Here is a 26,356-nt window from a genome sequence, read left to right as displayed (position 1 = left end):
GCAGTTCATGAAACTCCACTGTAGGGCAGAGTGTTTGCCATGTGAGTCTGAGGCAGGTTTGTCTAAGCTGTCGACATCGCAGCTCCTCAAAATATCATTGAGGTTGATGGCCATTGGACTTTCTTTCAGGAACAGGCAGCAATGTGTGCTACATGGAGGAGATGCGGAACATCGAGCTGGTAGAAGGCAGTGAGGGCAAGATGTGTATTAATACCGAGTGGGGTGGATTTGGGGATAACGGCTGCCTGGATGAGATCAGGACCCAGTATGACACTGAAGTGGATGAAGGCTCCCTAAATCCTGGCAAACAGAGGTAAAGTAGAGGGAGTTCTGAGGCAAGCTTCATGTGAGGGCTGCCTGAGGCAGGGAGAGAACATTGGGCCTGGGTTTAGATCTTGGTTCTGCTACTTATTTATTCCTGTATAACCTTCAGCAACTCATTTAGTTTACTTGAGCCTTAGTTTCCTCATCTGTAAAAAGAGGGGGTTGGACTAGGTGACTTTTAAAGTCCTTTCCAGCCCTCAATCTATGAGCTTAGGGCCTGGCAGGGTTATGCTGGGGCTTATTTCAAAAGCTCACTGACTTGATCTCTCCCCCAACAAGGTGAATTTGAAGCAAACCCTAATGTCTTGGACAATAGTCTTTTAAAAGGCAGTTGCCCTTCTATTTATATTTTTAAAAAAATAAGCATAGGAGTCAAAAGATTTTTCTTCATTGTGATAATATTTATTTATAAGAGTTGATGTTATATGTAATGGATAAACATTAGAGACTGCCACTAAAAGCAGGGGAAAGGCAGGTTTGTCTACTCTTGCCACTCCCATTCAGAATAATTTTTAAAATTCTAATAATAACAATAAAGAAAGAACAGGAGATGAAAGGATTAAGTGCTAGTAAATAAGGAATTTACAAACCTCTTTTTGATAAATTTTTGTATACTCAGAGAAGTCAAGAGACATAATAAAAACATTTGAGATGATGATGATAAGATGCCTTATCTCAGGGTTTTTAAGGACCATGCAATAGATTGTGAGTTGGGAGGAAGAGAGTCCTACCAAGGTGGAAGAGCTCTGAGTATGGGCTGGTGATAGACCATACGTCATCGGCATAGCTCAATTCAGACAGGTCTAAATTACTAGGTTAGCCAACAGAGGAGGATTTTTTTCTCAACCACTCAAAATTGACTCTAGAGGGGATGCATTTATATAAACACTATTTACACATCTATAATTAAGTGCAATTATTCTTATATCAGTAACTTTTTTTTTTTTTACTGCGTTGGAGTTCACTGTTTCCTTGTAACAATACTGTGAGATAGATAGAGCATTGATTAGACACTCAGTATATGTTAGGCCCTGGGAATACAAGTACATGCAAAGAAGACATTCCCTGTCTCAGTAAGATTATATTCCAATAGGGGTAGATAACATGTAAAGAGGAACTGCAAATAGGAGAGGTGCCATGACTAGGGAGATGAATGGCCAGGGTGGGGTGGAGTGGAGTGGAGACAACATGACAGAAGTTGTCCAGGAAAGGTTGTGGAGACCCAGAACCAAGCGAGACAAGGCAATAATGACTACTCCCATGTTACAGATGAAGAAACTGAGGCACAAGAAACTGAAGCAGCCTAATGACTCACTCAAAGTCACATCGCTTTTCATCATGACTTGGTTATTGTCCCCATTTATTCTTCCATGACAAAGGTATGAAAAGATGACCAGTGGCATGTACCTCGGGGAAATCGTGAGGCAGATTTTGATTGACCTAACCAAGCATGGACTCTTGTTTCGAGGGCAGATTTCAGAACGGCTCAGGACCAGGGGCATATTTGAAACCAAGTTCTTGTCTCAGATCGAAAGGTAATGACTCTGCTTGTGTGTCGCTCTCTCAGGCTTATGTAAATGCCAGTCTTTCTGAGTCCTAGAGCGGGTCTGTGATCAAGGGTGGTGAGAGAGCGGGGAATTGTGCCCCTGGGTGTATGATTGAAAGAGTCAGCACAGCGTTCTTTAAAAGTTACCTCTCTTCTAGGTGCCTCTGATGGATTTAAAAAAAAAATGCATAACAGTGATAACAAAAATAGCTTATGTTCTTTGTAAACTCATTGATTGCAGGATCAGAGATCCAGGGCTAACAGGAAACTTAGAGGTCACAGAGTCTAACCTCTGCTTTTACAGATGGGGAAAATGAGGCACAGAGAGGTTCAGTGACTTACCCAGGGTCACACAGCTAGTACCTCAGTGTTTGAGGCAGGGTTTTAAGCCAGGTATTCCTGACTCCAAATCCAGCACTTTATCCACTGTGTCATGCAGTCTCACAATAACCACAAGAGATTACTTTTTAATGTGAATGGTTTAATCAAATTGTTCTCCAAATACTAACTTGGGTCAGTTGCCCTGGATGATGGGTTGGAAACAAGAAGAAGAAATTTGGGGGTTAGGGGGTAGGCAAGACCTGGCTACGGCCCCAGAAAATCACCCTTGAGCAGCATGAGGATCTTGGACACTTGGGGATTGGGGAGGGTTAGGCTGTGGAAGAGAAGAATATCTGTAGGACCTGACATCTGTGGTGTGCCTGACAATCTACAGACGGCTGTGTGTACATTCTGTCATTCAGTCCTGAGGTACAGACTGGAAATGGTGACCTTATTCAAAGGGTAGTGTTTTGGAAAGAGCCTTGGATTTGATATCTGAAAATCTGGGTTCCAATTCTGGTTGTGCTTGGTTAGGTCCACCCAAGACATCTATAAAGGATAAGGATGGGAACTGGGCTTGTGATTTAATAGGTATAGGGAATTCCCAGGGACGGCAAGCCTTCTCTGAGTCTTTGTTTCTTCATCTGTCAATCAAAGGAGTCAGACTAGATCGTTTCTTTCTAAGACTTCAGGACTTCGAGCAGGAAATGACCTGAGAGATCATCTCCTTTAATCCCTTTGTTTTACAGAATGGGAAACTGAGTCTTTAGAGTAGTGTGACATAACATGTCCAGTGAACAACTCTGACTCCACCTGGATACTCTGTGATCCATGCAGGCTTCTTCTGGGGACGAGGAAGCCACCATGTCCCTCTGGTGCTGCTAGAATGGTCTTCTACTAATCACATACTCTGAGACCTGGGATCTCAGTCAGGCACATATTCCATTCTCCTTAACAGAGCTCACAATCCATGGGTCCCTTGCCCATCATGGGCAGCTCTTGTCCATGGCATCCTCTAAGTTCAACACAAGGGATCCTCCTTATGTGCCAGGGGGTTTCTTTAATCATCTGCCCAAATGCAGCACCAACACCACCAAAAGTCTTTTCAGGCCATTGCTGAAGGCGACACATCTGTTTTCAGAGAGCTTGGCTACTCCTGTGTGGGAGGCATGTTTAATGGGAAGGGAGGCTGCTTTCCTCTGTGTTTGATTTCAAGAGCCCTACTGTGTAGAAGATAAAAGGAAGGAAGGTACTTCCCTCCCAGTTCTGCTGAAGAGACTGGAGGCGATAAGTCTGCCCAGCGAGCACTAATGTCCAATCAAGAGAGCTGGGGTGGAAACCTTGGTTCTGCATCTCATTGCTTTTGGATGTTGTCTTTTCTCAGGGGCTTAGTTAGCTCGTATATAAAATAAAGAGGTTCAACTAGAACTTCTCTAAGGGGCCTTCAGTCTGGTAACAAGAACACTAGACTTAGAATCAGGAAGACCTAAGTTCAGATCCAACCTCAGACACTCACTAGGTGTGTGACCCTGGACAAGTCACTTAACCTGTGCCTCAGTTTCCTTATCTGTAAGAGGAGAATAATAATAGCACCTGCTTCCAGGGTTGTTGAGGATCAAATGAGTTAGAGTATTCTTTAAGATTTTGCAAATCTTAAAACACCATATAAGTGCTATTATTATTATGAGTCCTCAGTCAATCTCCCTAAATTTCAGAAGATACTGTCCAATCCTCCGTGTTCTCTAAACATCACCTTGCTCAGAGTCTGGTGATACAATTAAAATTCGATAAATACTTATTACTCATCTACTCTGTAGGTGCTGTCATAGGTGCTGATTCAAAGATGAAAAGAATGACCCAGTTCTTTTCCTTATGGAGATAGCCTAGTGGCAAGAGATAGGCTTGAGATTACAGGAGAGCTGGGCTCCAATCCTGCTTGTGACGAGCCCTGGGCAGCCTTCTACAGTCTTTTCTCTCTGAACTTCAGTTTCCTCATTGGAAAAAATGGAAGATACACTTGGGATTGTCCACCTTTCAGGGTTACTGTGAGCACGAAATGAGGTGATCAATGATGTATAGTGCCATAGAAAAGCCAGCTCTTCATTACATACATTACATATAGGACTCCCAGGAGGGACATGACACACAAATATAATGCAAGGGAAATAATAAAAATAACGGTTAGATTTATATTGTGCTTTAAGGTTGGCAAAACACTTTACAAATAGCATCTCACTGGGTCCTCACAACAACCCTGGGAGGTAGGGGTTATTATCTCCATTTTACAGATGAAGAAACTGAGGCAGACAGAGGTTAAGGGACTTAAGTGTCTGACACTCTGTGCGCTGTGGTACCACCTAGCTACCTCAAAGGAGGGTCTAGACCAGATACCCTTAGTAAATTTGAGGAAAGAGAGAACCCTTTCAGCTGAGATATCAGGAAAGATTCCATAAAGGAGTTGACATTTGAACTAATCCATGAGTCTTAAAATAAGATGGATTTATATATAAATACATTATAAACACAAATGTTTGTATTTATATAAATGTATAAATATAGTATATAATTATTACATAATTATATATTACCACAACATATTGAATCTATAAAATTATATTAAAATAATGTTTAAAATACGTACATATCTTATTTTTATTCATGTCTTTTATTTTTATATCATTGTCATTTTCCATCCCCATTCAGCAGATTGAACCCTTTCTTATGACAAAGAAAAGCAAGTAAGCAAAAACTCACAATGCAGAAATAAGGTCTGGCAGCTTATATAATTATTCTATCCAGGTTGTTTCACCTTTCTCTGCTCTCAAGGGGACGATATGTTTCATTATCTCTTATCCAGGCCCTTCGCTATTTTTTTTTCCCCTTTTACCCAGAGTTCAACTTGCTTCTATTGATCTTCAAATTTACCTTGTAGTAGTCAAAGTATAAATTGTTCTCTTGGTTCTTCTTGTTTCACTTTCCATCAGTTTATACAAATTTTCCCATTTCTCTGAATTCCTCATATACATCATGACTTTTTGCATAACAATATTCCATTACATTTGTCTACTATGATTTTTTCAGCCACACCCCCAACTGCTTCTAGTGCTTTGCACTCAAAGAAAATCTTAAGACCATTTTGGTACATATTGGACTGTTATATTTTTTTTTAGGAATGTATGCCTAATAGTAGAATTGATGGATCAAAGAGTATGGGCAGTTTGGTAGGAAGTACCTTCTGGGCATGCGAGAAGCATTGTGTGGGGAAGGGAGACGGCATTTGAAGCTAAAGAGACAATCAGTTGTCTAGCTAGTGGGTGTGAAGAAGGATGTAAAATACCTGAGAGGCTAGGTTGGAGCCCAGTTATAGAAGACTTACAATGCCTTTCTGAAGAGTTGATGTTTTATTTCATTGGTAATAGGGAGCCAATAAGGAAGGTATATGAGCGGGAAGATGGCACAGTCAGAAGTGTGCCTTAGGAAAAATCCTTTGGTAGATGAATTGGAAAAGGGAGAGACTGGAGATGGTGAGACCAATGAGAACTTTTAAGATGAGGATCTGAAGAAGAGTCATGGTGGTGTGAGTGGAGAGAATAGGATCAATGAGTAATGTTGCCAAAGTAGAATGGACAGTACTTAGCTTTAAGGGGCAAGAGAGAAGGAGGAATTAAGTAGGACTCTAATATTCTGAACCTCAATGGCCACAAGAATGGTGGTGCCCTCCACAGAGATAGAAATGTTGGGAGGAAGTGGTAGGTTTGGGGGCAGAAGGGAGTTGAGTCTTATAAGCCCTTAGGACACCCAAGAGGCCATTCCCAGCACTTGGAGATGTTGACCTGGAACTCAGGGCTAGAAATAAAGTTTTGAGAGTCATTGGCTTAGAGAGGATGGTGGAACCCATGGGAACAGAGCAGATAACCAAAAGGCAGGGTAGAAAAAGAAAAGAGGAGAGGACCTAGAACAGAGCCTTGAGGGACCCCAGATACCCTTTGAAGATGGAAGGAAGACAAAAGATGAGCAAAGGATACTGAGAAGCAATCAGATGGCTAAGAGGAGGACCAGGAAAAGGTGTTGTCATCAAAGCCAAGAGGAGGAGTGAGCAACCAGGAGAAGAGTGGGTGATACTGTTAGAAGCTACCGAAAGGTTAAGGGAACTACAAAAGAGCCATTTGGCCGGATAATTAAGAGGTCATTGGTGGCCTTTGACATAGTAGTTTCATTCCAGGGGAAGCCAAAATTCAAGCCACAGTGGGCTGAGAAGTGAGTGGGTGATGTGGCAGTGATGGCAGTGGGCGTAGATGATTGATATCAGATGTTTGTTGGTGAAAGCAGTGTCATTGTTTTCCCTCATTTTCAAAAAGGACCATGGTATCAGAAAGGTGATACCATGACTTGCAAGTGAGGGAGGGTTGTGCAAAGAGACCAGATTCACCCTCTCCTCCACATAGAGCAGGACAACTAAAGATGGCTCTGATGCAATGGGAGACCTTGGTCTTTTTCTTCAGTGAGAGGCAAGATGTCAAGAAATTTCCCGAAGGGAGGGAGTCTGGGCTCTCCAGCTTTTTCTTCTCCAAATCTAATTCAGATAATGGGCTGAGTCTAGAGGGTGACCCATAGCTATAGCAGGAAATTTATCTTCATGAACTTGGATGTAATTGTCTCATGTGATTCATTTATTCATTCAACAGACAAGCTATTCTGGTGCTGTCCAGAAGCACTCTCTGCCTTTGAGGAGTTTACGATTCAGTTGGAGATATGAGATGAGAGAGATCAAGCTTTTCTCTGGCTCATTGTCCCCACCCTGGAACACAAGTCTAGGCTAAGTCAGCTCCCTTGGATTTAAGAGCCATCTCTATGCTGATGACTCTCAAATGTACCTGTCCTGCCCAGTCTCTCTGCTGACTTCAGACATCTTGAATTGGATGTCCAGTAGACCTTTTAAAGTCAATATGTCCAAAATGGGGGTCATTATCTTTCCTCCAACCAGACCACCCTATCATGTGGACCAAGGGACCATCCAGGAGTCCCTGGTTGCGTATAACTTTTAGCAAGGGACTAGGGCACATGTATTCCTAAAAGGGGCCAACTCCATGGGAAGTACCCCCATGTCAGCAGATTGGTGTCTCCTGATTACCATATTACATGGAAAATAAGGAAGCTGGAGTGGCAGATTTTCCAGCTCTTAACAGCCTGGGAATCTTATACAGACAAAGTGAGCAGCCTAGATATGGTGGGTTCCTCTGGCAATGGTTGGAATCTTTGGTCTCCTCCCAGGTCTTAAACTCCGAGTAGAAGGAGACTTTAGACCCTCATGTGCCTTTTTGATCAGATTCTTTTCTTTTCTTTGGCTGCGATGTGTTCTAGTGATGGGCTGGCCCTCCTCCAGGTTCGGAGAATCCTGCAGCAGCTGGGCCTGGACAGCACCTGTGAAGACAGCATTGTGGTGAAGGAGGTATGCGGGGCTGTGTCTCAGCGAGCGGCCCAGCTCTGTGGGGCAGGTCTGGCTGCCATTGTGGAGAAGAGACGAGAAGACCGGAACCTTGAGCACCTAAAAATCACTGTTGGTGTGGATGGAACACTCTACAAACTGCATCCTCAGTGAGTATCCTGAGAAGCTTAGTCACAGTGCCAGGAATACAGTAGGTGCTTAATAAAGACTTCTTGACTTGCTCAGTGTAGGGGAAGAGATGTGGATTGGAAGCCAGGAGACCTGGGGATTCAATCCTGGCCCTTCTATTGATTAACCAATCACTCAGTTAACAGTCATTTATTAAGTGCCTCATGTGTCAGGCACATAGTAGGACAACAAAGACAAATATGAAAGTGTCTGCCCGCAAGGAGCTTACACTTTGTCAGAGGAGACCAAATATCCATATAGAGGAGTATTCAAAATAAATACAGAACAAGATACTGACCAGCTTTCTCACTCCAAGCTTCATCACTCATCTCTAAAGCAGGACAAATAATAATGATAATAACAATTTTCATTTCCATGGCACAGGGAGCTTTCTCCCAGCACTGCTCTCCTTGGCGTCCCAGTTGTGACATGTGGGAGTCCTTGGGCTCTCCAAAGTTGTGCCAATGGAAGGCAAGCTTGGGCAAGTTCTCCCAGGTTGGGAAGGCTTCGCGAACAGGCCCAATGATGGTCCATGTGTCTCTAGTTCTAACACCTGCCCAGCCAGTAACAATGGCTAACATGCATATATGGTGCTTAAAGACTTGAAAAGCACCTAAGCTCAGAGGGTCAGAACAACCCAGGTTGGCTGTAGAATGAGGAATTTGAACAGCCTCAGCAGCCCTCAGTGCCAGTCATTCTGCATTGGTAGAGGGGAGCAAAGGGAAGCATCGTGGTACCTTGAGAGGAGCTTCATATTTTGCATCTGATGCTTACCATCTTTGGCAAGCTACTCAATCCTGCTGGGCCTTAGTTATACCAAATGGGTGTAGTATCTTTAAAAATATGAATTATGGAAATGATTTAAAATTTCCAAAAATAAATACACACAGACAGACATAGTTAGGAGGGGTGGCTAGGTGGTGCAATGGATAGAGAGAGTGTTAGGTCTAATGTTAGGAAGATGAGTTTTCCTGAGTTCAAATCTGATTGCAGACATTTACCAGCTGTGTGACCCTGGTCAAATAAGTAATTTAACCCTGTTTACCTCAGTTTCCTCATCTGTAAAATGAGCTGGAGAAGGAAATGGTAAACCATTCCATTATCTTTGCCCTACTAGGATCATGGAGAATCAGACATGATTGAAGAAAGAGCCACTAACATTTCCTAATTTCGTGTTTCAGATATTTAAAATGTAAAATACTATGATGTGATTTTTGTTTTTCTTATATAAATTGTTGAGGTAGAGTTGGTAGCCAACTCTGGTAGCTTAAGGAGAGGCCAAATTCTCTATTCCATTCCTTCTTCCCCTCTCTCAAGCATATGGGCTAATCCCTCAAATTCAGCATCTCAGACAACTTTCTAAATCTAAGTTATGCAAAGCTCCTCATTGACATTGATGAAAGGAGGTTCCACAATGGGAATTCCCAACATCTTTGAAATAACAGTTCTAAACCAAATTAAAAATCGAATCTTATTATAGGCCCAGTGAAAGATGGCATGTCTGTTATCCCAGAGCTAGCCTAGATAAGTTCAGAGAGACTCACCATCAGGTTGGCCAAAGAGGGATGAGTTTTTAAGTCATGACAATTCTTAGAAATTGCCTATAATTACTATTATATCACCATCTTACATTTATGCAGCATTTTAATGTCTGCAAAGCTCTTTAAAGACATTCTTTCATTTGGTCCAAACAACAGCTTGTGGAACAGGTGTTGTTATTAGTCCGTTGGACAGATGCGGAACTGAGCCTAAGAGAGGTGAGGGGACATACACAGCATTTGCACTAACTCAAGATCTTCGATACTGAATCTGTGAGTCTGGCTGAGGCTTCATTCCACATACTTACCTGGTGTCTCCCACAACCAGAAAGGGCAGCAGGACCTTTCTGATCATTTCAAAGAGCCCCACCACAAGGGTAAGCTTAGGCACGGAGGTCATTCACAAACCAAATCCTTGAGTGAGAAAGGGAAGACCTCTCTGTCCAGCTCTTACACTTTCTCCCTTTGCAATTTTCTGTAGCTTTTCTCGGATCTTGCGGGAAACTGTCAAAGAGCTGGCCCCTCAGTGCGATGTGACATTCATGCTGTCTGAAGATGGGAGTGGAAAGGGGGCCGCCCTGATCACAGCTGTGGCCAAGAGACTGCATCTGAAGAAGGACAACTAAGAACTGAGAGGAAGAACTGCTCAGAGTCAGCTGGAATCTAGTGGTCTAGGTCCTTTGCCAACCTCCTTCCCTTGGGAACTAAATTGAGTACAAAAAGGGGCCACACTGCTCTTTTTGGCCAATAGGGGGAGCCCAGGGGCCTACTTGTCTCAGTCTTGACACGGCCCAACAGGAAATCTATGGGGTTATAAGGGTAGGTAGCCAGTGTTAGTTCACTGTGGAATACTCTGGAGCAGAGCGTTCCTGGAGTGAGGCCTTGCCCAATGTAGTGGGTTCTGAAAAACTTTGTAGTCCTTCCACAAATTAGAGCCAACAGATCTTAAGGCTAATATAGCTCGAAGAAATTAGATTATTCAAGAGTGTGTGTCATGCTGCTTGCTTTAGCTGAACTTTGTCTCATTCCAGGCACACACGTACAAAAAATGGCAAATTCTAGCTCTGTCTGGGAGTTTCATTCCCCACATATAACCCTTTGTCACAGGCCCCCTCAGAAATCGCAGTGAGTAACCTCACCAGGCCAGTTCCCAAGTCCTGAGGCAGCTTCCTTCCTTGTAGATGTGAGCCTAATACTTGGATGACTTGAAATTTATGATAAACTTCCCCATGGGGATGATGAAGAACTGCTCCCTTGCTCCAAGATCCTAGGGTTCCAACAGTAAATTTTGTCCCCTCCTTGCTAAGAGAAATAAATATTTTGAAACCTTTTTATTTTTTGTTACTGTGACCTTGACAGAACCCAGCAAATAGGAACCTTTCTATATACAAAGAAGAACTGAGAGGATTGTATATGAAACTACTACTCCTTGTACATAGCTCAGTTTTTGAAAAGCAAATAATAAATTTAACATGTTAGGTTCAAAGAAGTCCTGATTGTGTCTGCCTCTGAACTTCCTTTTGATCACTCTGTGCATTTTAAAATACTTCATCCATGCTGTGCTTTCCTTCTTCTTTTTTTGGCAACAGAATCACTAACCCCCTCTAATACACACACACACATACACACTCAATTTTCTTTTTAAATCTTCTCATGTAGCAAACGTTTATAGTTAAGCAAAACAAATTCCTGAATTGGTCATGTATAAAACTATATGTCATATTCTGCCCTCTAAGTCCTTTACCTCTCTTTCAAGAAATGGCTAATATGCTTCATTTTTGGTCCATTCCTGGAATTGTGGTTGGTCATTTCATTGGTTAGTGTTTTCAGATCTTTTTTTTTTTAATTAATTTTTAACATTTATTTTCACACAATTTTGGGTTACAAATTTTCTCCCCTTTTCTCCCCTCCCCCCCCCAAACCCGAGCTTTCTAATTGCCCCTGTGGCCTATCTGCTCTCTCCTCTATCCTCCCTCCCTGCCCTTGTCTCCGTCTTCTCTTTTGTCCTGTAGGACCAGATAGCTTTCTTGACCCCTTAACCTGTATTTCTTGTTACCCAGTGGTTAGAACATTACATTTGGTCCTAACACTTTGAGTTCCAATCTTCTTAGCTCCCTTCCTCTCCACCCCTTCCCCTTGAAAGACAGGCAATTCAATATAGGCCATATCTGTTTAGTTTTGCAAATGATTTCCATACTAGTTGTGTTGTATAGGACTAACTATATTTCCCTCCATCCTATCCTGTCCCCTTTTACTTCTATTTTCTTATGGTCCTTTCCTCCCCATGAGTGTCGACCTCATATTGCATTCTCCTCCCCATGCCCTCCCCTCCATCCTCCCCCTCACCCTGTTTGTGCCCCTGTCCCCCACTCTCCTGTATTATGAGATAGGTTTTCCTATCAAAATGAGTGTGCATTATATTCTTTCCTTTAGTGGAATGTGATGAGAGTAGACCTCATGTTTTTCTCTTGCCTCCCCTCTTTATCCCACCACTAATAAGTCTTTTGCTTGCCTCTTTTATGAGAGATAATTTGCCCCATATAACTTCTCCCTTTCTCCTCCCAATATTTCTCTCTCACTGCTTGATTTCATTTTTTTTTAATATATGATCCCATCCTCTTCAATTCACTCTGTACACTCTGTCTCTATGTATGTGTGCGTGTGTGCATGTGTGTGTGTGTGTACTCCCACCCAGTGCCCAGATACTGAAATGTTTCAAGAGTTATAAATATTATCTTTCCATGTAGGAATGTAAACAGTTCAACTTTAGTAAGTCCCTTATGATTTCTCTTTGCTGTTTGCCTTTTCATGCTTCTCTTCATTCTTGTGTTAGAAAGTCAAATTTTCTTTCCAGCTCTGGTCTTTTCATCAGGAAAATTTGAAAGTCTTCTATTTCATTGAAAGACCATTTTTTCTCCTGAAGTATTATACTCAGTTTTGCTGGGTAGGTGATTCTTGGCTTCAGTCCTAGTTCCTTTGACTTCTGGAATATCCTATTCCATTCCCTTCTATCCCTCAATGTAGAGGGTGCCAGATCTTGTGCTATCCTGATTGTATTTCCAAATACTTGAATTGTTTCTTTCTAGCTGCTTGCAATATTTTCTCTTTCACCTGGGAATTCTGGAATTTGGCCACAATGCTCCTAGGAGTTTCTCTTTTTGGATCTCTTTCATGCGGTGTTCTGTGGATTCCTTGAATATTTATTTTGCCTTCTGGTTCTAGAATCTCAGGGCAGTTTTCCTTGATAATTTCATGGAAGATGATGTCTAGGCTCTTCTTTTGATCATGGTTTTCAGGTAGTCCCAGAATTTTTACATTGTCTCTCCTGATTCTATTTTCCAGGTCAGTTGTTTTTCCAATAAGATATTTCACATTATCTTCCATTTTTCCAATCTTCTCGCTATGTTCTGAGATATCTGTCTTTCTCGAAAAGTCCTTAGCGTCCATCCGTACCATTCCAGTTTTGAAAGATCTATTTTCTTCAGTGAGCTTTTGAATCTCCTTTTCCATTTGGTTAATTCTGCTTTTGAAAGCATTCTTCTCCTCATTGGCCCCTTGCACCTCCCTTGCCAGCTGAGTTAGGCTAGTTCTCAAGGTGCCAATTTCTTCAAGATTTTTTTGGTTCTCCTTTAGCAGGGAGTTGATCTGCTTTTCATGCTTCTCTTTCATCCCTCTCATTTCCCTTCCCAGTCTTTCCTCCACCTCTCTAACTTGATTTTCAAAATTCCTCTTGACCTCTTCCATGGCCCGAGCCCATTGGGTGGGCTGGGACACAGAATCCTCGATTTCTGTGTCTTTGCCTGATGGCAAGCATTGTTCCTCCCCATCAGAAAGGAAGGGAGGAAGTGTCTTTTCTCCGAGAAAGTACCCTTCAATAGTTTTATTTCTTTTCCCTTTTCTGGGCATTCTCCCTAGCCAGTGGCTTGACCTCTGAATATTCTCCTCACACCCACCTCGCCTCCTGGTCCTCCCAGCCAGCGTTTGGGGACTGAGATTCAAATGCTGCTTCCCGCCTTAGGATTTTTGGCAGGGGCAGGGCTGCTATTCAGTGTGAGAATTAAGTTCAGGTGGTCAGGGGTAGGGCCGCCTCTCAGGCATAGTTCCCTCTGGGGGTTTATGCACAGACCTTCCACAATGGATCCAGGCTCCTGCCCGTTTGGGGAGCCCCCGTCCGCAGCCGCCTCTCAGCCCCCAATTCCCGGGGGGGCCTGAGCCATTGGGGCACCCCACTCCCCTCTCAACCCGCCAAAGAGATTCTCTCACCCACCCCCATCAGTCACCTGTTGGTGGGGGGGCTTGTGCCGCCGCTGAAGATCCTGCCTCCGGAGCCCTCTCAGATCTGTGCCTCTCGGATCCGCGGCTGCCGCTGCCGCAGGTCCGGGCTGGGCTCCACGTCTGCAGCGCGACGGACCTTTTGCGAGAGGTTTGCAGGTCCCTCTGTGGGTGGGGAGACCCGCGTAGCCGCTGGAGATCCCGTCCCCGTAGCCCTCTCAGATCTCCTCCCCTCCGTGTCGTGGCCACAGCAGGGCCGCACTCCGCTCCCCGTCCTGGCGCCCAGTCCGGCGCGAAGGACCCCCCCCCGAGAGAGGTCCACAGGTCTCTCCGGAGCAGAAATCTCCCTCGCTCCAATACTCCGTGGTCTCTGGGTGCAGAATTCACCCTGGCTTGGTCCCCTCTAGCCGTTCTGTGGTTTGTGTGTTCGGAGCTATATGTATGTGCGTCTTTCTACTTCGCCATCTTGGCTCCAGTGTTTTCAGATCTTTAGAGGTGATTTTCTTCCCACTGTTATAATCATTGTATAAACTGTTTTTCTGATTGTGCTCACTTCACTCTGCACCAGTTCATATGAATCTTCCTAGGTTTCTCTGAGTTCATCCCTTTTTTCGCTGCTCATATAATATGTCATATTGCACAATAATATGCCATCATCTTCCTGTGTGATCATCTTTTCAGTCATTCCCCAGTTCATGTCAATCAGTCAGTAAGCATTTGTTAGCAGAGACAATATTCAAACCCAAGTCTTCTTTCTGCAAATCTAGGCTGTTTTTATCATCCCATAAACATTTCTAGTCAGTAATAAAAAGTCAACATGCATTTATTATTAAGCACCTACTATGTGCTAGGAATGGTGCTAAGTTCTAGGGATAGAAAGAAAGGCAAAACCTAGTCCCTGCCCTCTATTCTAATGGAGAAAACCACATGCAAAAAACTAGATTCTACAAGAGCTATACAGAGTTCTTGTAGATAATAATGATATTAATGAGGTAACAGTAGAGGGAATGTCCTAGTAACTTCAGGAAAGTACTCCTGCAGAAGATAGGATCTGAGTTGAGTCTTGACAGAAGCTGGGGAATGAAGAGTAAGGAGATAGAGGGAGGGGCAGAATATTCCAGGCATGGAATATAGCCAATGAAAAGTCACATGGGAGGTCAGGGAGGCAGAACAACCAGGGGCCCAGAAATCACTGGATTGTACAGGATGGGGGGGTGGAATAAGGTGTAAGAAGGGAAGGGGAAAGAAAGGGAAGGAGGAGAAGAAAAAAGTGAATGTTTCAAGAGGGTAGTAAAGATTTGTGAAATAAACTAGAGCTCAAATTATAGATTCTTTGCCCTACCATGAAATCTGATTGAATTAAAAAAAATTAAGGCAGGACAAAGACCTTCATGCACTTTTTTTAAGAAACTGTGTTTTTTGTTTTTCCTCCTTCCTTCCTGCTTTCCTTCCTTCCTTCCTTCCTTCCTTCCTTCCTTCCTTCCTTCCTTCCTTCCTTCCTGTCTCCCTTTCTTCCTTCTTCTTTCTTTTTTGCATGTGTATGTATTTTTTTTTAATCTGTTCATTTAGCAGAGGGGGCAACAAGCAATAACCCCTACACACTTTCTGTATGAACCTGGTGCTTTTACTGGGATGGAAGAAATAGACTCCTGGTGTGTCTATTTCTTACCTTGTCCGTGGTCATTTCTGTTGTTGTCCACAAGTGTTATATAGGTAAATATGATCAGTTGTATATATGTGGTTTCTCACAAACCTTTGCTCAAGGTGTTGCTGTGTGGCCTCCGTGCCCTTCCATGCCCTTCCACATGACATCTCTACATTACTAATAGCCACTTCTAGCCACTTCTAGAATAGAAAATGACCCTGATGCAGTAAAGCACTTTTATGGGCCTGAAAGCTTCTCCATTTGCTGGGTAAACAGTAGAGACTTGGCAATTGAAGAAGCTTTCAACCAGCTTAAAATACTTTATTGTATGTATTATTTATTTGATGAAAGAATCAGAATTCAAAAAGACCTCCACAGGCTAGAATATTGAACATACTGCTAAGATAAAATTTAATTGGAAAAAATGTAAGATCTTATTCTTGGGCTAAAAAAAAATCAACTTCCCAAGTACAAGATGACTAGAAGATTTATTTTTAAAAGATCTAGGAGTTTTAGTGGGCCACAAGTTCAACAGAAGTTAAGAGTGTGATGTAGAAGCCAGGAAAGGTTGACAAGCAGCAAGCATTTAAGTGTTCACTGTATACCAGGCACTGTGGATATTGTTGTTCAGTTATTCCATCATGTCTAAATCTTTATGACCCTGTGGACCATAGCACTAGACACCAGTAGTGTCTGTGGAGTTTTCCTGGTAAAGATACTGGAGTGGTTTGTCATTTCCTTCTCCAGTGGACTAAGGCAAACAGAGGTTAAGTGACTTGCTAGTCTGGAGAGATAGAAGCACAACTGGGAGGAGAATGAATCATGGGTAGGCCTGTGTCTGTCCCCAAAATGGAGACCCCCTAGAAGTAACCCCACCAATGGGAGAAAGAAATGAGTGGAAAGACATTCCGGGATGAGAAGGCCAAATCATGGTGGCCAAGTCTGAAAGGGTCAGAAACATAACTAGGAGGGGAAATTTTCAAGCTCATGAAATCTTAGAAATGTATACTCTTCAGGACTAAGGACAGGTCAATCTCACTGTTCTCAGCCCTGGTCCAACCATACCTGGACTGTTGTGTTTTGCTCCCCTCCCCTATTTTAGGAAGATCCTTGAGAAATGGAGACCTTATTCTAAGGAAGTGAACCAAGATGGTGGAGGGATCTGAGTCCAGGCTGTTTAAGGATCATTTGAAAGAAATGGGATAGTTTTGCCTAGAGAAGACTCAATGGGGTCATGATGGGAAAGATGTGAAAGGCTGTTTCATGCAGGAAGAATCAGATGGATTTTACTAGACCTCGGAGGCAGGAGGAGGAGGAATGGGGAGGAGGTGGGGAGGAGATGTTGCAAAGCTGGGATTATGGTAAGGAAGAATTGTCCTAATAATCTGAGTTTTCCTAAAAGTGACTCAAACTCAGGTCTTCTGACTCCAAGGGTTCTTTCTATTCCAAGTTCCTGTTTTTTAAGCTTCCACTTAAGAGGACCTTCCAGGGATACTATTCACTCTACCATGCAGTCTTTCTTTCTAGCTTTGGTTAAGTTACTTTCTCTTTCTGGGCCTCAGTTTCTTCACCTGTAAAATAAGTGCATTAGATTGAGTGATGACTAATTCCAGATCCCTTGATTTTTGGTCTCTAAAATAGTGGACTTGGGTTTGGAACTATGCCCAAAGGGCTACAAAAATGTTCATACCATTTGACCCAGCAATATTACTTCTAGGACTGTATTCCCAAGAGATCATAAAAATGGGGAAGGGTCCCACATGTACAAAAATATTTATAGCAGCACTCTTTGTAGTGGCCAAAAACTGGAAATCAAGGGGATGCCCATCAATTGGGGAATGGCTGAATAAATTATGGCATATGAATGTAATGGACTACTATTGTGCCATAAGAAATGATGAACAAGAAGACTTCAGAGAGGCCTGGAAGGACTTATATGATCTGATGCTGAGCGAAAGGAGCAGAACCAGGAGAACTTTGTGCACAGCAACAACCACAGTGTGCTAGAGTTTTTTCTGGTAGACTTGGATCTTCATAGCAATGCAAGGACATAAAAAAAAATTCCCAATGGTCTTCTAAGGCAAAATGCCTTCCACATCCAGAGAAAGAAATATGAAATTCAATCGCAGAATGTAGTAGATCATTTTTTTTGTGTGTGTGTGTCTATGTGTGTGTGTATTATGTTTTGGTTTGCTATATGATTTCTCCATTTATTTTAGTTCTTCTACACAGCATGACTATAGTGAAAATGTATTCTATAGGAATGTTCTATAGATCCTATATGGATCCTATATAGAATTGTATGTCGTCTTCGGGGGGGGGGAGGGGGGTGGTAGGGGGTAGGTAGGGGGAAAAAATCTAAGTTTTATGGTAGTGATTGTAGAACACTAAAAATAAATAAAAAGAACATATATATTAAAAAAAATAATAGACTTGGAAGTACTTCCTCTACCATACTATTGTGCCTAAGCTCATTATTACTGTTGTCCTTTACTATTCAGGTCTCCTCCATCTCACAATCTCTGGCACATAATAGGTGCTTAGTAAATACCTGTTCCACCAGTAACTTTCAGTTCAGTACTTCTGCCACTGCTCCATGCTGTTCTCCCTGCCTCAGTTATCTTTCCCAGTCCTTTTGCTCTCTGTAAACCACCCCAGCTTCCCTGATTCTATCAAAAGTCCAAGGTTGTTTCTCATAGTCAGCTCCAACAGCCCAGAAGAGCTGATTGTTAAATGTTGATTGTGAGCATTTACACCATGAAAATCAGCAAATGCCACAGAGCGAGGCTTTACTTATTGTTTTGTTGATTGTCTCAACTTAAGAAAGTGATGGAGAAATTTTAGATTAACTGTAAAAGTGCATTGTATTTTCAGGGAGCCAGTTGTTAAAAGCTACCACTTCTCTGTTTTTCTCTCCCAACCCTCTTCATAGAAGCATGTGATTAAAGACTTTACCAAATTTTCCAACCATCTAGTTTGTCTCTCCACATAAGATCATGATCAGAGCTTTAAACCTGAACAGGGGATCTTAGAGGTCCATCCGACTGATGTCCCACTGTCATTCTACAGATAAGGAAACTGAGGTCTAGGGAGGGGCAGTGACTCACCAAAGGTCACCAGGTAGTAAGTATTGGATCAGGCCCCACTTCTGACATCCTTGACACTAGACCAGGTTTAGTTTGTGAAACGTCAATGGAACAGGGCTTCCAGAGAACCCTGGTGAAGACTCGAAAGCCAGAGTTGTCCAGGCAACCTTGTTGCATTCCACCTGATTCATGGCGTCATAGGATTCTGGGCCTGGAAGGGAACTTGAAAGATTATTAGCATCAAGACACCCACCCCTGCTCCATCTAGGGGAGATGGTGTCTACTCTAGCTCTAGACACCACTGGGGGAAAAGAAGCTACAACCACCTTAGGTAACCTCTTGTGCTTAAGTGGCCTCTAATGTTTGGAAATGTGTCTTTTGAACTAATCTCCCTTGCCTGAGAAATGTTTTGTGTATCTTCTTAGCCTTAGCTTACTGCGTAGATAGATGTATGGATGGATGAATAGGTGGATGGATGTATGGATGGATGTATGGATGGATAGATAGGTAGACAGATAAGTTATGAAATGCTTACTTGGTGCCAGACTCTTTGCTAAGCACTGTGGATAAAAATACAAGCAATGCAATCTCTGCCCTCAAGGAACTTACATCCTAACAGAAGAAAACATATAGAAAGAAACTGGAAATGAGTTAGGTGGTACGGAGTACCAGAGGAGGGAAAGAAAAGGGTTGCAATTCAACAGATGATGAGAAAGAGATAGAGAGAGAGATTCCAGCTGAGTGAGGTGATGTAAGGCTGGGGTGCTTTCTAAAATGGTGGATTCAAGGAGGAAGCCTCCAATGAGGAGAAGAGGGTTCTGGGTTGGAGGTTTCCCAGAGTGACAAGAAGATGAGAGTTGTTGAGTACTGACTTGGCTGGTTCTTTTCTAGGGATAATAACCTTAGGTTTTTTAAAGCTTTCTTCATGGGTTATCTTTGTTCATGCTTCACATGTTCACATGACTTTGATTGAGTTTCCTCACCCACATTGTACACATTAATTGAGTGAAGGGTTTGTCTCCTGAAGTACCTACAACTAATGTTTACTTCTAATATCCTACTCATCCCCCCAAGAAACCATATTTTGTGGGTGATATGGTCAGCTCATGGGCTGTCATGGAGCCTTAGAGTAATGAGCTCCCTAGAAATGAGGGGCAGCACAATATTGCAGAAAGAATCCTATGTTTGCAGACACAGGATTGTGGCATGTATGACTTTGGGTAACTCATTTGCCTTTTGCCATGGCAAATTCCTCTTTTCTCAAATGTGCAGATTGGATGATCCTTTCCAACTCTAAATCTTTCCAACCTCTGAATGAATTTGCATCTAGGTTCTGTTACTTGCTGCCTGAATAATCTTGGTTGGGTAAATCATTCAACTTCTGGTTCCTCCCCTGTTAGATGAGATCAGTGAGAATATTTGCCCTGACCATAGAAGAGAGTGCCTGTACTAAACCTTGAAGCTCATGAGGTTGCCATGAGGAGCCAAGAAATGGATACAACTTCTGTGCCAAGTTAAAAATGTTATTTTTCTGTTGCACCTTGGAAAAGCAACTGACTTTAGGGCCAAGGAACTTGGGTTCAAATCCAATCTTTTTCATTTACTACTGGTGGAACTTTGAGCAAGTCATTTAACCTCCTTGGGGACTCAGTTATTTTAACTATATGCACTATAGGTTTTTGGTTCATAAATAGCATTCAGGGAATCATAAAAGTGTTTGGATTATTACTATTAGCATAAAACTGAATTTCATCTACCTTCTTACTGAGCCAGGAATCTTGCATCTCTCTAAGCTTTGCTTATACTTTGCTTTTGATGTAATTAAATGCTGTCTTCTTAGAAGTGGATTAACTATCCTGCTGGTGAATCCTATGGAGTTCTGGTTTTTAACTTAGCAGCTTCTGAATTTCCCCATCATTTCTCAAAAACTTATGGTGCATCACAACTACTCAGTGCTAATGGAGCCACATTGACTAGTGAAAAGGACATGATCCTAGAGAGATGAGCCGAACACTTGACTGTTTACCTCAGTTTGAAGTCAATCCCTCCTCAGCTGAACTTCCAACTGAAGAAGAGGTTTTGAAGAACATTAGACTCCTTTCATGTGGCAAAGCACCTGGTACTGATTCTATTCCAGCTGAGATTTACAAGGTAGGGGGACTATTGCTCATATAAAAGTTGACTGAAATTTTCTAGGTTGTATGGAAAGAGGACGTTATCCCTCAGGAGTTTAAGGATACCTCCACTGTCCATCTCTATGAAGGCAAAGGGAATAGACTGTTCTATGACAATCACAGCGGGGTCTCTCTCTTAGTCATTGCTGGTAAGATTCTTGCTAGAGTCCTCCTTAATAGGCTGATCCTTCACGGGAAGATGGCCACATACCTGAGAGCCAGTGTGTTTTCAGAAAGGGCCGAAGAACAGTTGATATGGTGTTTGCTGCCTGACAGCTCCAGGAGAAATGCCAGGAGCAGAACAGGGGTCTGTATACAACATTTGTAGATCTGACCAAGGCCTTTGACACTGTAAGTCATGAGGACTTTTGGAAAATTATGTCAAAATCTGGTTGCCCAGAGAAGTTCATCAGTATTGTACATCAATTTCATGATGGCATGTTTGCTCGAGTTCTGGATAGTGGACAATGCTCTCATGCCTTCCAGTCACCAGTGGAGCAAAACAGGACTGTGTACTTGATCCCATGCTTTTCAGCATGATGTTTCCAGCCATGTGGTCAAATGCTTTCAATGAGGATGAACACAGCATCAAGGTCAACTACCATACTGATGGTAAGTTCTTCAATTTGAAAAGGTTACAAGCCAAGACGAAAGTGGAGGGAGTGTTGGTGCATGATTTTCTGTTTGCTGATGATTGTGCACTCAGTGCAGTCTCTGAAGCTGAGATGCAACAAAATATGGATCAATTCTCTGCTGCCTGTGCTAATTTTGGCCTAATAATTAACACCAAGAAAACACAGGTGCTCCATTAGTCACCTTCACACCATCCATACGTGGAACCATTGGTTACAACAAATGGAGAAGTTTTGAATGCTGTGGATGAGTTCTCTTACCTTGGTAGTATACTTTCCAGGGATGTACACATTGACAATGAGGTTGAGGCACACATTGCCAGAGGTAGCTCAGTGTTTGGGAGGCTCCAAAGAAAAGTCTGGGAGAGAAGAGGTATTAGACTGACTACTGAACTGAAGGACTACAGAGCTGTTGTGCTGACCTCATTGTTATATGCCTGTGAAACATGAACAATCTACCAGCACCATTCCAGGAAACTGGATTGTTTCCATTTTAACTGTCTCAGGAAGATTTTGAGGATCACCTGGCAGGATAAAGTGCCAGACAGGGAGGTCCTTGCTTGAACTAAACTGCCAAGCATTCAAACTATGCTTCAGAGAGCACAGCTCCGATGAGCTGGCCACATTGTTCAAATGCAAAATGTACGCTTGCCAAAAAGACTACTCTGTGGAGAAATTGCATGGGGCAGGTGATCACATGGTAATCAGAAGAAGCGATACAAGGACACTCTCAAGGTCTCTGTAAAGAACTTTGGATTTGATTGTATGACATGCGAGACACTGGAATAGGACTGCTCATGATGGCATGCCCATATCAGAAAGGGTGCTGTGCTCTATGAGCAAAGCAGAATTGAGACAGCAAAAAGTAAACATAGAATGTGCAGATTTGGAGTATCCAACCCAAATGTTCACAAGGACTATATGTGCCCAGTCTGTGGTAGAGCATTCCAAACTTGTATTGGTCTGAACAGCCATAGTTGGACACACTGAAACTTGAGTTTGTCATGGTGATGTCATTTTGGTCCTCTCTGAGAATGAAGGACAACAACCAAGCAACTTTAACTATAAAATGAGGGGATTGGACCATACTTATTTTATGTCGATATATGTGTCTGTATATGTATACATGCACACAGAATACATATACTTATGTGTATGTATATGTATATACACACACACACACACAGAAAAAGAAAGAAAGATAGATAAGTAGATAAAGAGGTATATACTTGCCCTTACTGCACTGTCTTCCCTGTTAGAATATAAACTCCTTGAGAGCAGGAATTCTTTTGCTCTTTGCACTTGTATTCCTGGTTTACTAAAGGCTTATTGATGGTTTGATTATTTCACCAAATGGTCTCAAGGCTCTTTCTAGCTCTAGGTCTCCGATCCACAATATGGGAAAACCCATTGTCATCTATAAAATCCTGTCAAATGTGAATTGGTGGGAATGTTTCAAGGATGAATTACAAAATGGGATTTTCCTAGGTGGTTTTCCCATGACTACTCCTTTTTGTTAAAAAAAAGTTTTTATTGATGTCTTCTGTTTTTAGCATCATCATTTTTGTCCAGCATTCTTCCCCTTTCCTCTCCCAGTGAGCCATCCCATATAACAAATAATATCTTTTTTTAAGAGCAAAAAAAAAAAAAAGGAAAGGAAAAGGAAAAAAGAAATCAGCACAATCTATCAATACATTGAAAAAGTCCAAAAACAATACCTGGGGACTTCCTGCCTCCATGAAAAGGGAGTTGTGGGAGTCCTCTCATGTTTTTCATTAGAATCCTGCTTGACCTTTATAATTTTGTTATATTCACTATGGAGTTTTTGGTGTAAAGTTGTTCTTCCCATTAAAATTTTATAGTCATTGTGTATATCATTTTCTTGTTTATTTATTTCATTCTGCATTGGTTTATACAGATCTTTCAATATTTCTCTTAGTTCATCACAAAATCATTTCTTATGGCACAGCAATAATCTGCTACATTTATGTATCTCTGTTTAGCCATGCTCTCTTCCATGGGCATCTACATTGTCCCCCCCCCCCTTTTTTGTTTTTTGTTTTTGCTATCACAAAAGTGCTGTTATAAATATTTTAGTGTAAAATATTGGAGAGTTTCTTCTTATCAATGGATTTCTTGGCATAAAAATCCAGCACTAGAGTTCAAAGGAAATGGACATTTTAGTCCCCCCTACCTTTTGTTTTTACATAATTCTAAAATGCTTTCAAAATGGTTGTACCATGTCACAGCTCTACCAACAATGCTTTAATGTCTAACTTCCCATAACCCTGTCAAAATTGACTGTTGTTATTTGCTGTCATTGCCAATTTTCAGGGTAGGAGGTGAAACCTCATGGTTGTTTCAATTTGCATTTCTCTTATTAATGATTTGGGATATTTTTTCATGTGGTTGTGAATACTTTGCAAATCTTCATATCCTTTGACTACTTATCTATTGGGCAATAGCTATATATATGTATATATTTATATCTATCTATTTATTATACCTTGGATATCAAACTCTTACTGAAATTTGAAACAAATATAACCTCCCATTCAACAATTGGTGCATTCATTTTGTCTATGCAGAAACTTCAGTTTTATGTAATCACTTATCTTTTGTAATTGCCTTTGTTTCTTCTTTAATTATGAATACATACTGTACTCATAACTGTGAAGGACAAATGATCTGTTTCTCTTCTAATTTTTAATGATCTTTAATGCTAAGGTCATGTATCCATTTAGAATATACTGTGGAATTGGATGTAAGGTACTTGTTTCATGACTATCACTAAGTGAAAGAAACCAAGCCTCCTTTAGAATAGAGTCATCATTTCTTTTGGGCAATATTTCATCCCAAGACGGTCAGTCAAGGACCTCTAGAACATTTCATATGAGGGCCAGTCGAAGGAACTGGAAGTCTTTAACCTGGAGAAGAGATGACTTAGAGACTTAGAGAGAGGAGGCATGATAGCATGGAAGAACAACTAGAGTTGTCTTTCTTGGCTCTAGTCGGCAGAAATGGGTGCAAGCTGGAATGGTGACAAGAGCTAAGGAGGAAAATTTTGGGTTGTAGTAAAGAAAAGCTGCTCAGTGAGAGCTATCCCCAAATAGCATGTGCTGCCTAGGAGAGTAGTGTGGGTTCTCCCTCACTCTTCAATAGAATCTGTATGACCACTTGTTGGAGAGAGTTTAGAGAGACTTCCTGCCTTAGGACAGATTGGATATGAGGTCTCCTCCAGCTAATGAGTAGCAGTCCTCCCTCTTCATTCCCTCTCCTTGCTTCTGGGGCATTCAAGACTCCAACAGTTAATCTCACTTAGTGGATAGTTGACTGCTTGATTATGAGTAAGAATAGCTCTCACTTCTCTAGTACTTTAGGCTATTTTTTTCTTCTAACTTAAATTTTCTTTTTTATTATGAAACTAAAAATCATCAGCAAATATGAATATTTTAGCATACAAAGAGTAAAAAAGGAGAACTTAAGAAATCTTGAACTCCTATTATGTCAGTTTGTTTTTTTAAAGTTTAACAAAATTTAACACGGAAGTAACAAAATTCTCCTCTTTGTGCCCCTTCTGAAACATTTGGTTTTATTCTATGTAATTTTAAATGTTCTCTTGATGTTCTTTAATTTTTTTCTTTTAAAATTTCTTAAAGAAGCAGAACCAGGAAAATTTTGTACACAGCAACAACCACAGTTTGCAAGGAATTTTTCTGGTAGACTTAGTACTTCATTGAAATGCATGGACTTAAAAAATTTCCAATGGACTCTTAAGGCAAAACACCTTCTACATCCAGAGAAAGATCTACGGAATTGGATCGCAGACAGAAGCAGACCATTTTCTTTTGTATTATATTATGTTTTGTTTCATTTTATGATTTTCCCCTTTCATTTTAATTCTTCTATGCAACATGCATTTAATAGGAAAAAAAATCTCTTACCACTACCTACTAACTCTTCCCCTAGTCCCACTTAGAAGCTCTCCCTTGTAACCAGTTAGTATAGTTAATCAAAACAATTCAACACACTGGTCACATCTGAAAATGATATTTCTTATTCTATGCCTCTAGTCCACCATCTCTGTACCAAGAAGTGGGAAACATACTTCATCATCAATGATGATTGATCAAATGATTGATCATATTCAAAATTATTTTCCTTTATATTGTTATGGTCATTGTCTCTCAGTTCTACTCACCTCATTCTATATCACTTAATACGAGGCTTTCTAAGCTTCTCTGAATTTGCCATACTTGTTATTTCTTAAGGAGGAGTAATATTCCATTACATTAATATACCAATTTGTTTGGCTCTTCCCCAGCTGATGGTTACTCATTTTTCCCAATCCTTTTTTTCAAAGAAAAGGGTGCATATATACACACATTATAAATATGGTTGTATGTATATACATATATATAAACATTTTGTACACACAGCTCTCTTTATTATGTTTGGCTTCTTTGGGATGTTATACCTATTAAAACTATTGCTGGGTCAAAGGTTATGCACAGTTTGTTAATTTTCTAGGCATAGTTTAACATTGCTCTCTAGAATGGCTAGACCAATTCATAGATCCAACAGTGAATCCATGTGCCTGTTTGCTCATAGCCCCTCCAACATTTTTTATTTTCCTTTTTTGTCAACTTTGCCCATCTGATGGATGTGAGATGGAACTTCAGAATTGTTTTAATTTGCATTTTTGTTATTAGAGATTAGAGATTTGGTTCATTTCTCATATGATTGTCAATATCCTGCATTTCTTCTTTAGAAACTGCCTGCTCATAATCTTCAATCTTTTATCTATTAGGGGATGACTTTGTTCTTCTATATTTGTAGTAATTCTCTGTATGCCAAGATCTTAGTTGTTTCTTTTTTTATGTTAAGCTTTAAGTCAGCTTTTATACTCTCCTCTTTCAACCCTTATCTAGAGACTTCTTTATTCTTCTTCACTTTCTATCATCAGAATGGTATCATCTACATATCTGAGGTTGTTATTTCTTCTGGCAGTCTGAACTCTGACTTTTGATTCATCCAGCCTGGCATTTTACATGATGCACTCTGCATATAAATTAAATAAGGTGACAATATATAGTTTTGTCATACTCCTTTTCCAATCTTAAACCAATCAGTTGTTCCATGTTTGGTTCTGTAGATTCTTGGCCCGCATTCAGGTTCCTCAGGAGACAAGTTAGATGTCTGAT

At 41.3% G+C, this 26,356-nt stretch overlaps 2 protein-coding genes and 1 long non-coding RNA gene across 3 annotated transcripts in view; 2 read left to right on the top strand and 1 right to left on the bottom strand.

The window, feature by feature from the left end:
• Positions 1 to 10,832, top strand: part of LOC140517463 (hexokinase HKDC1) — a 40,009-nt gene extending 29,177 nt beyond the window's left edge. Inside the window, exons 15-18 of the mRNA XM_072628758.1 lie at positions 130 to 313; positions 1,704 to 1,859; positions 7,553 to 7,786; positions 9,825 to 10,832. Coding sequence (XP_072484859.1) covers positions 130 to 313; positions 1,704 to 1,859; positions 7,553 to 7,786; positions 9,825 to 9,969 — 719 coding nt within the window. The 3' untranslated portion in view covers positions 9,970 to 10,832. The remainder of the gene's footprint in view (positions 1 to 129; positions 314 to 1,703; positions 1,860 to 7,552; positions 7,787 to 9,824) is intronic.
• Positions 6,839 to 18,558, bottom strand: LOC140517466 (uncharacterized). The gene is made up of 2 exons (XR_011971593.1): positions 18,368 to 18,558; positions 6,839 to 7,612 (listed from the first exon to the last, which is right to left on the bottom strand). It is a non-coding gene; the product is annotated as an uncharacterized lncRNA (long non-coding RNA).
• Positions 18,559 to 18,569: 11 nt separating this feature from the next.
• The window catches only part of HK1 (hexokinase 1), a 131,098-nt gene continuing 123,311 nt past the window's right edge, over positions 18,570 to 26,356 (top strand). Inside the window, exon 1 of the mRNA XM_072628756.1 lies at positions 18,570 to 18,677. The gene's annotated coding sequence lies outside the window, so the exon portion shown is untranslated. The remainder of the gene's footprint in view (positions 18,678 to 26,356) is intronic.

The sequence above is a fragment of the Notamacropus eugenii genome, chromosome 1, assembly GCF_028372415.1.
Source record: "Notamacropus eugenii isolate mMacEug1 chromosome 1, mMacEug1.pri_v2, whole genome shotgun sequence".
NCBI lineage: Eukaryota > Metazoa > Chordata > Mammalia > Diprotodontia > Macropodidae > Notamacropus > Notamacropus eugenii.
Note: the sequence above shows the minus strand (reverse complement) of the source record. Positions and strands in the feature narration are given on the sequence as shown.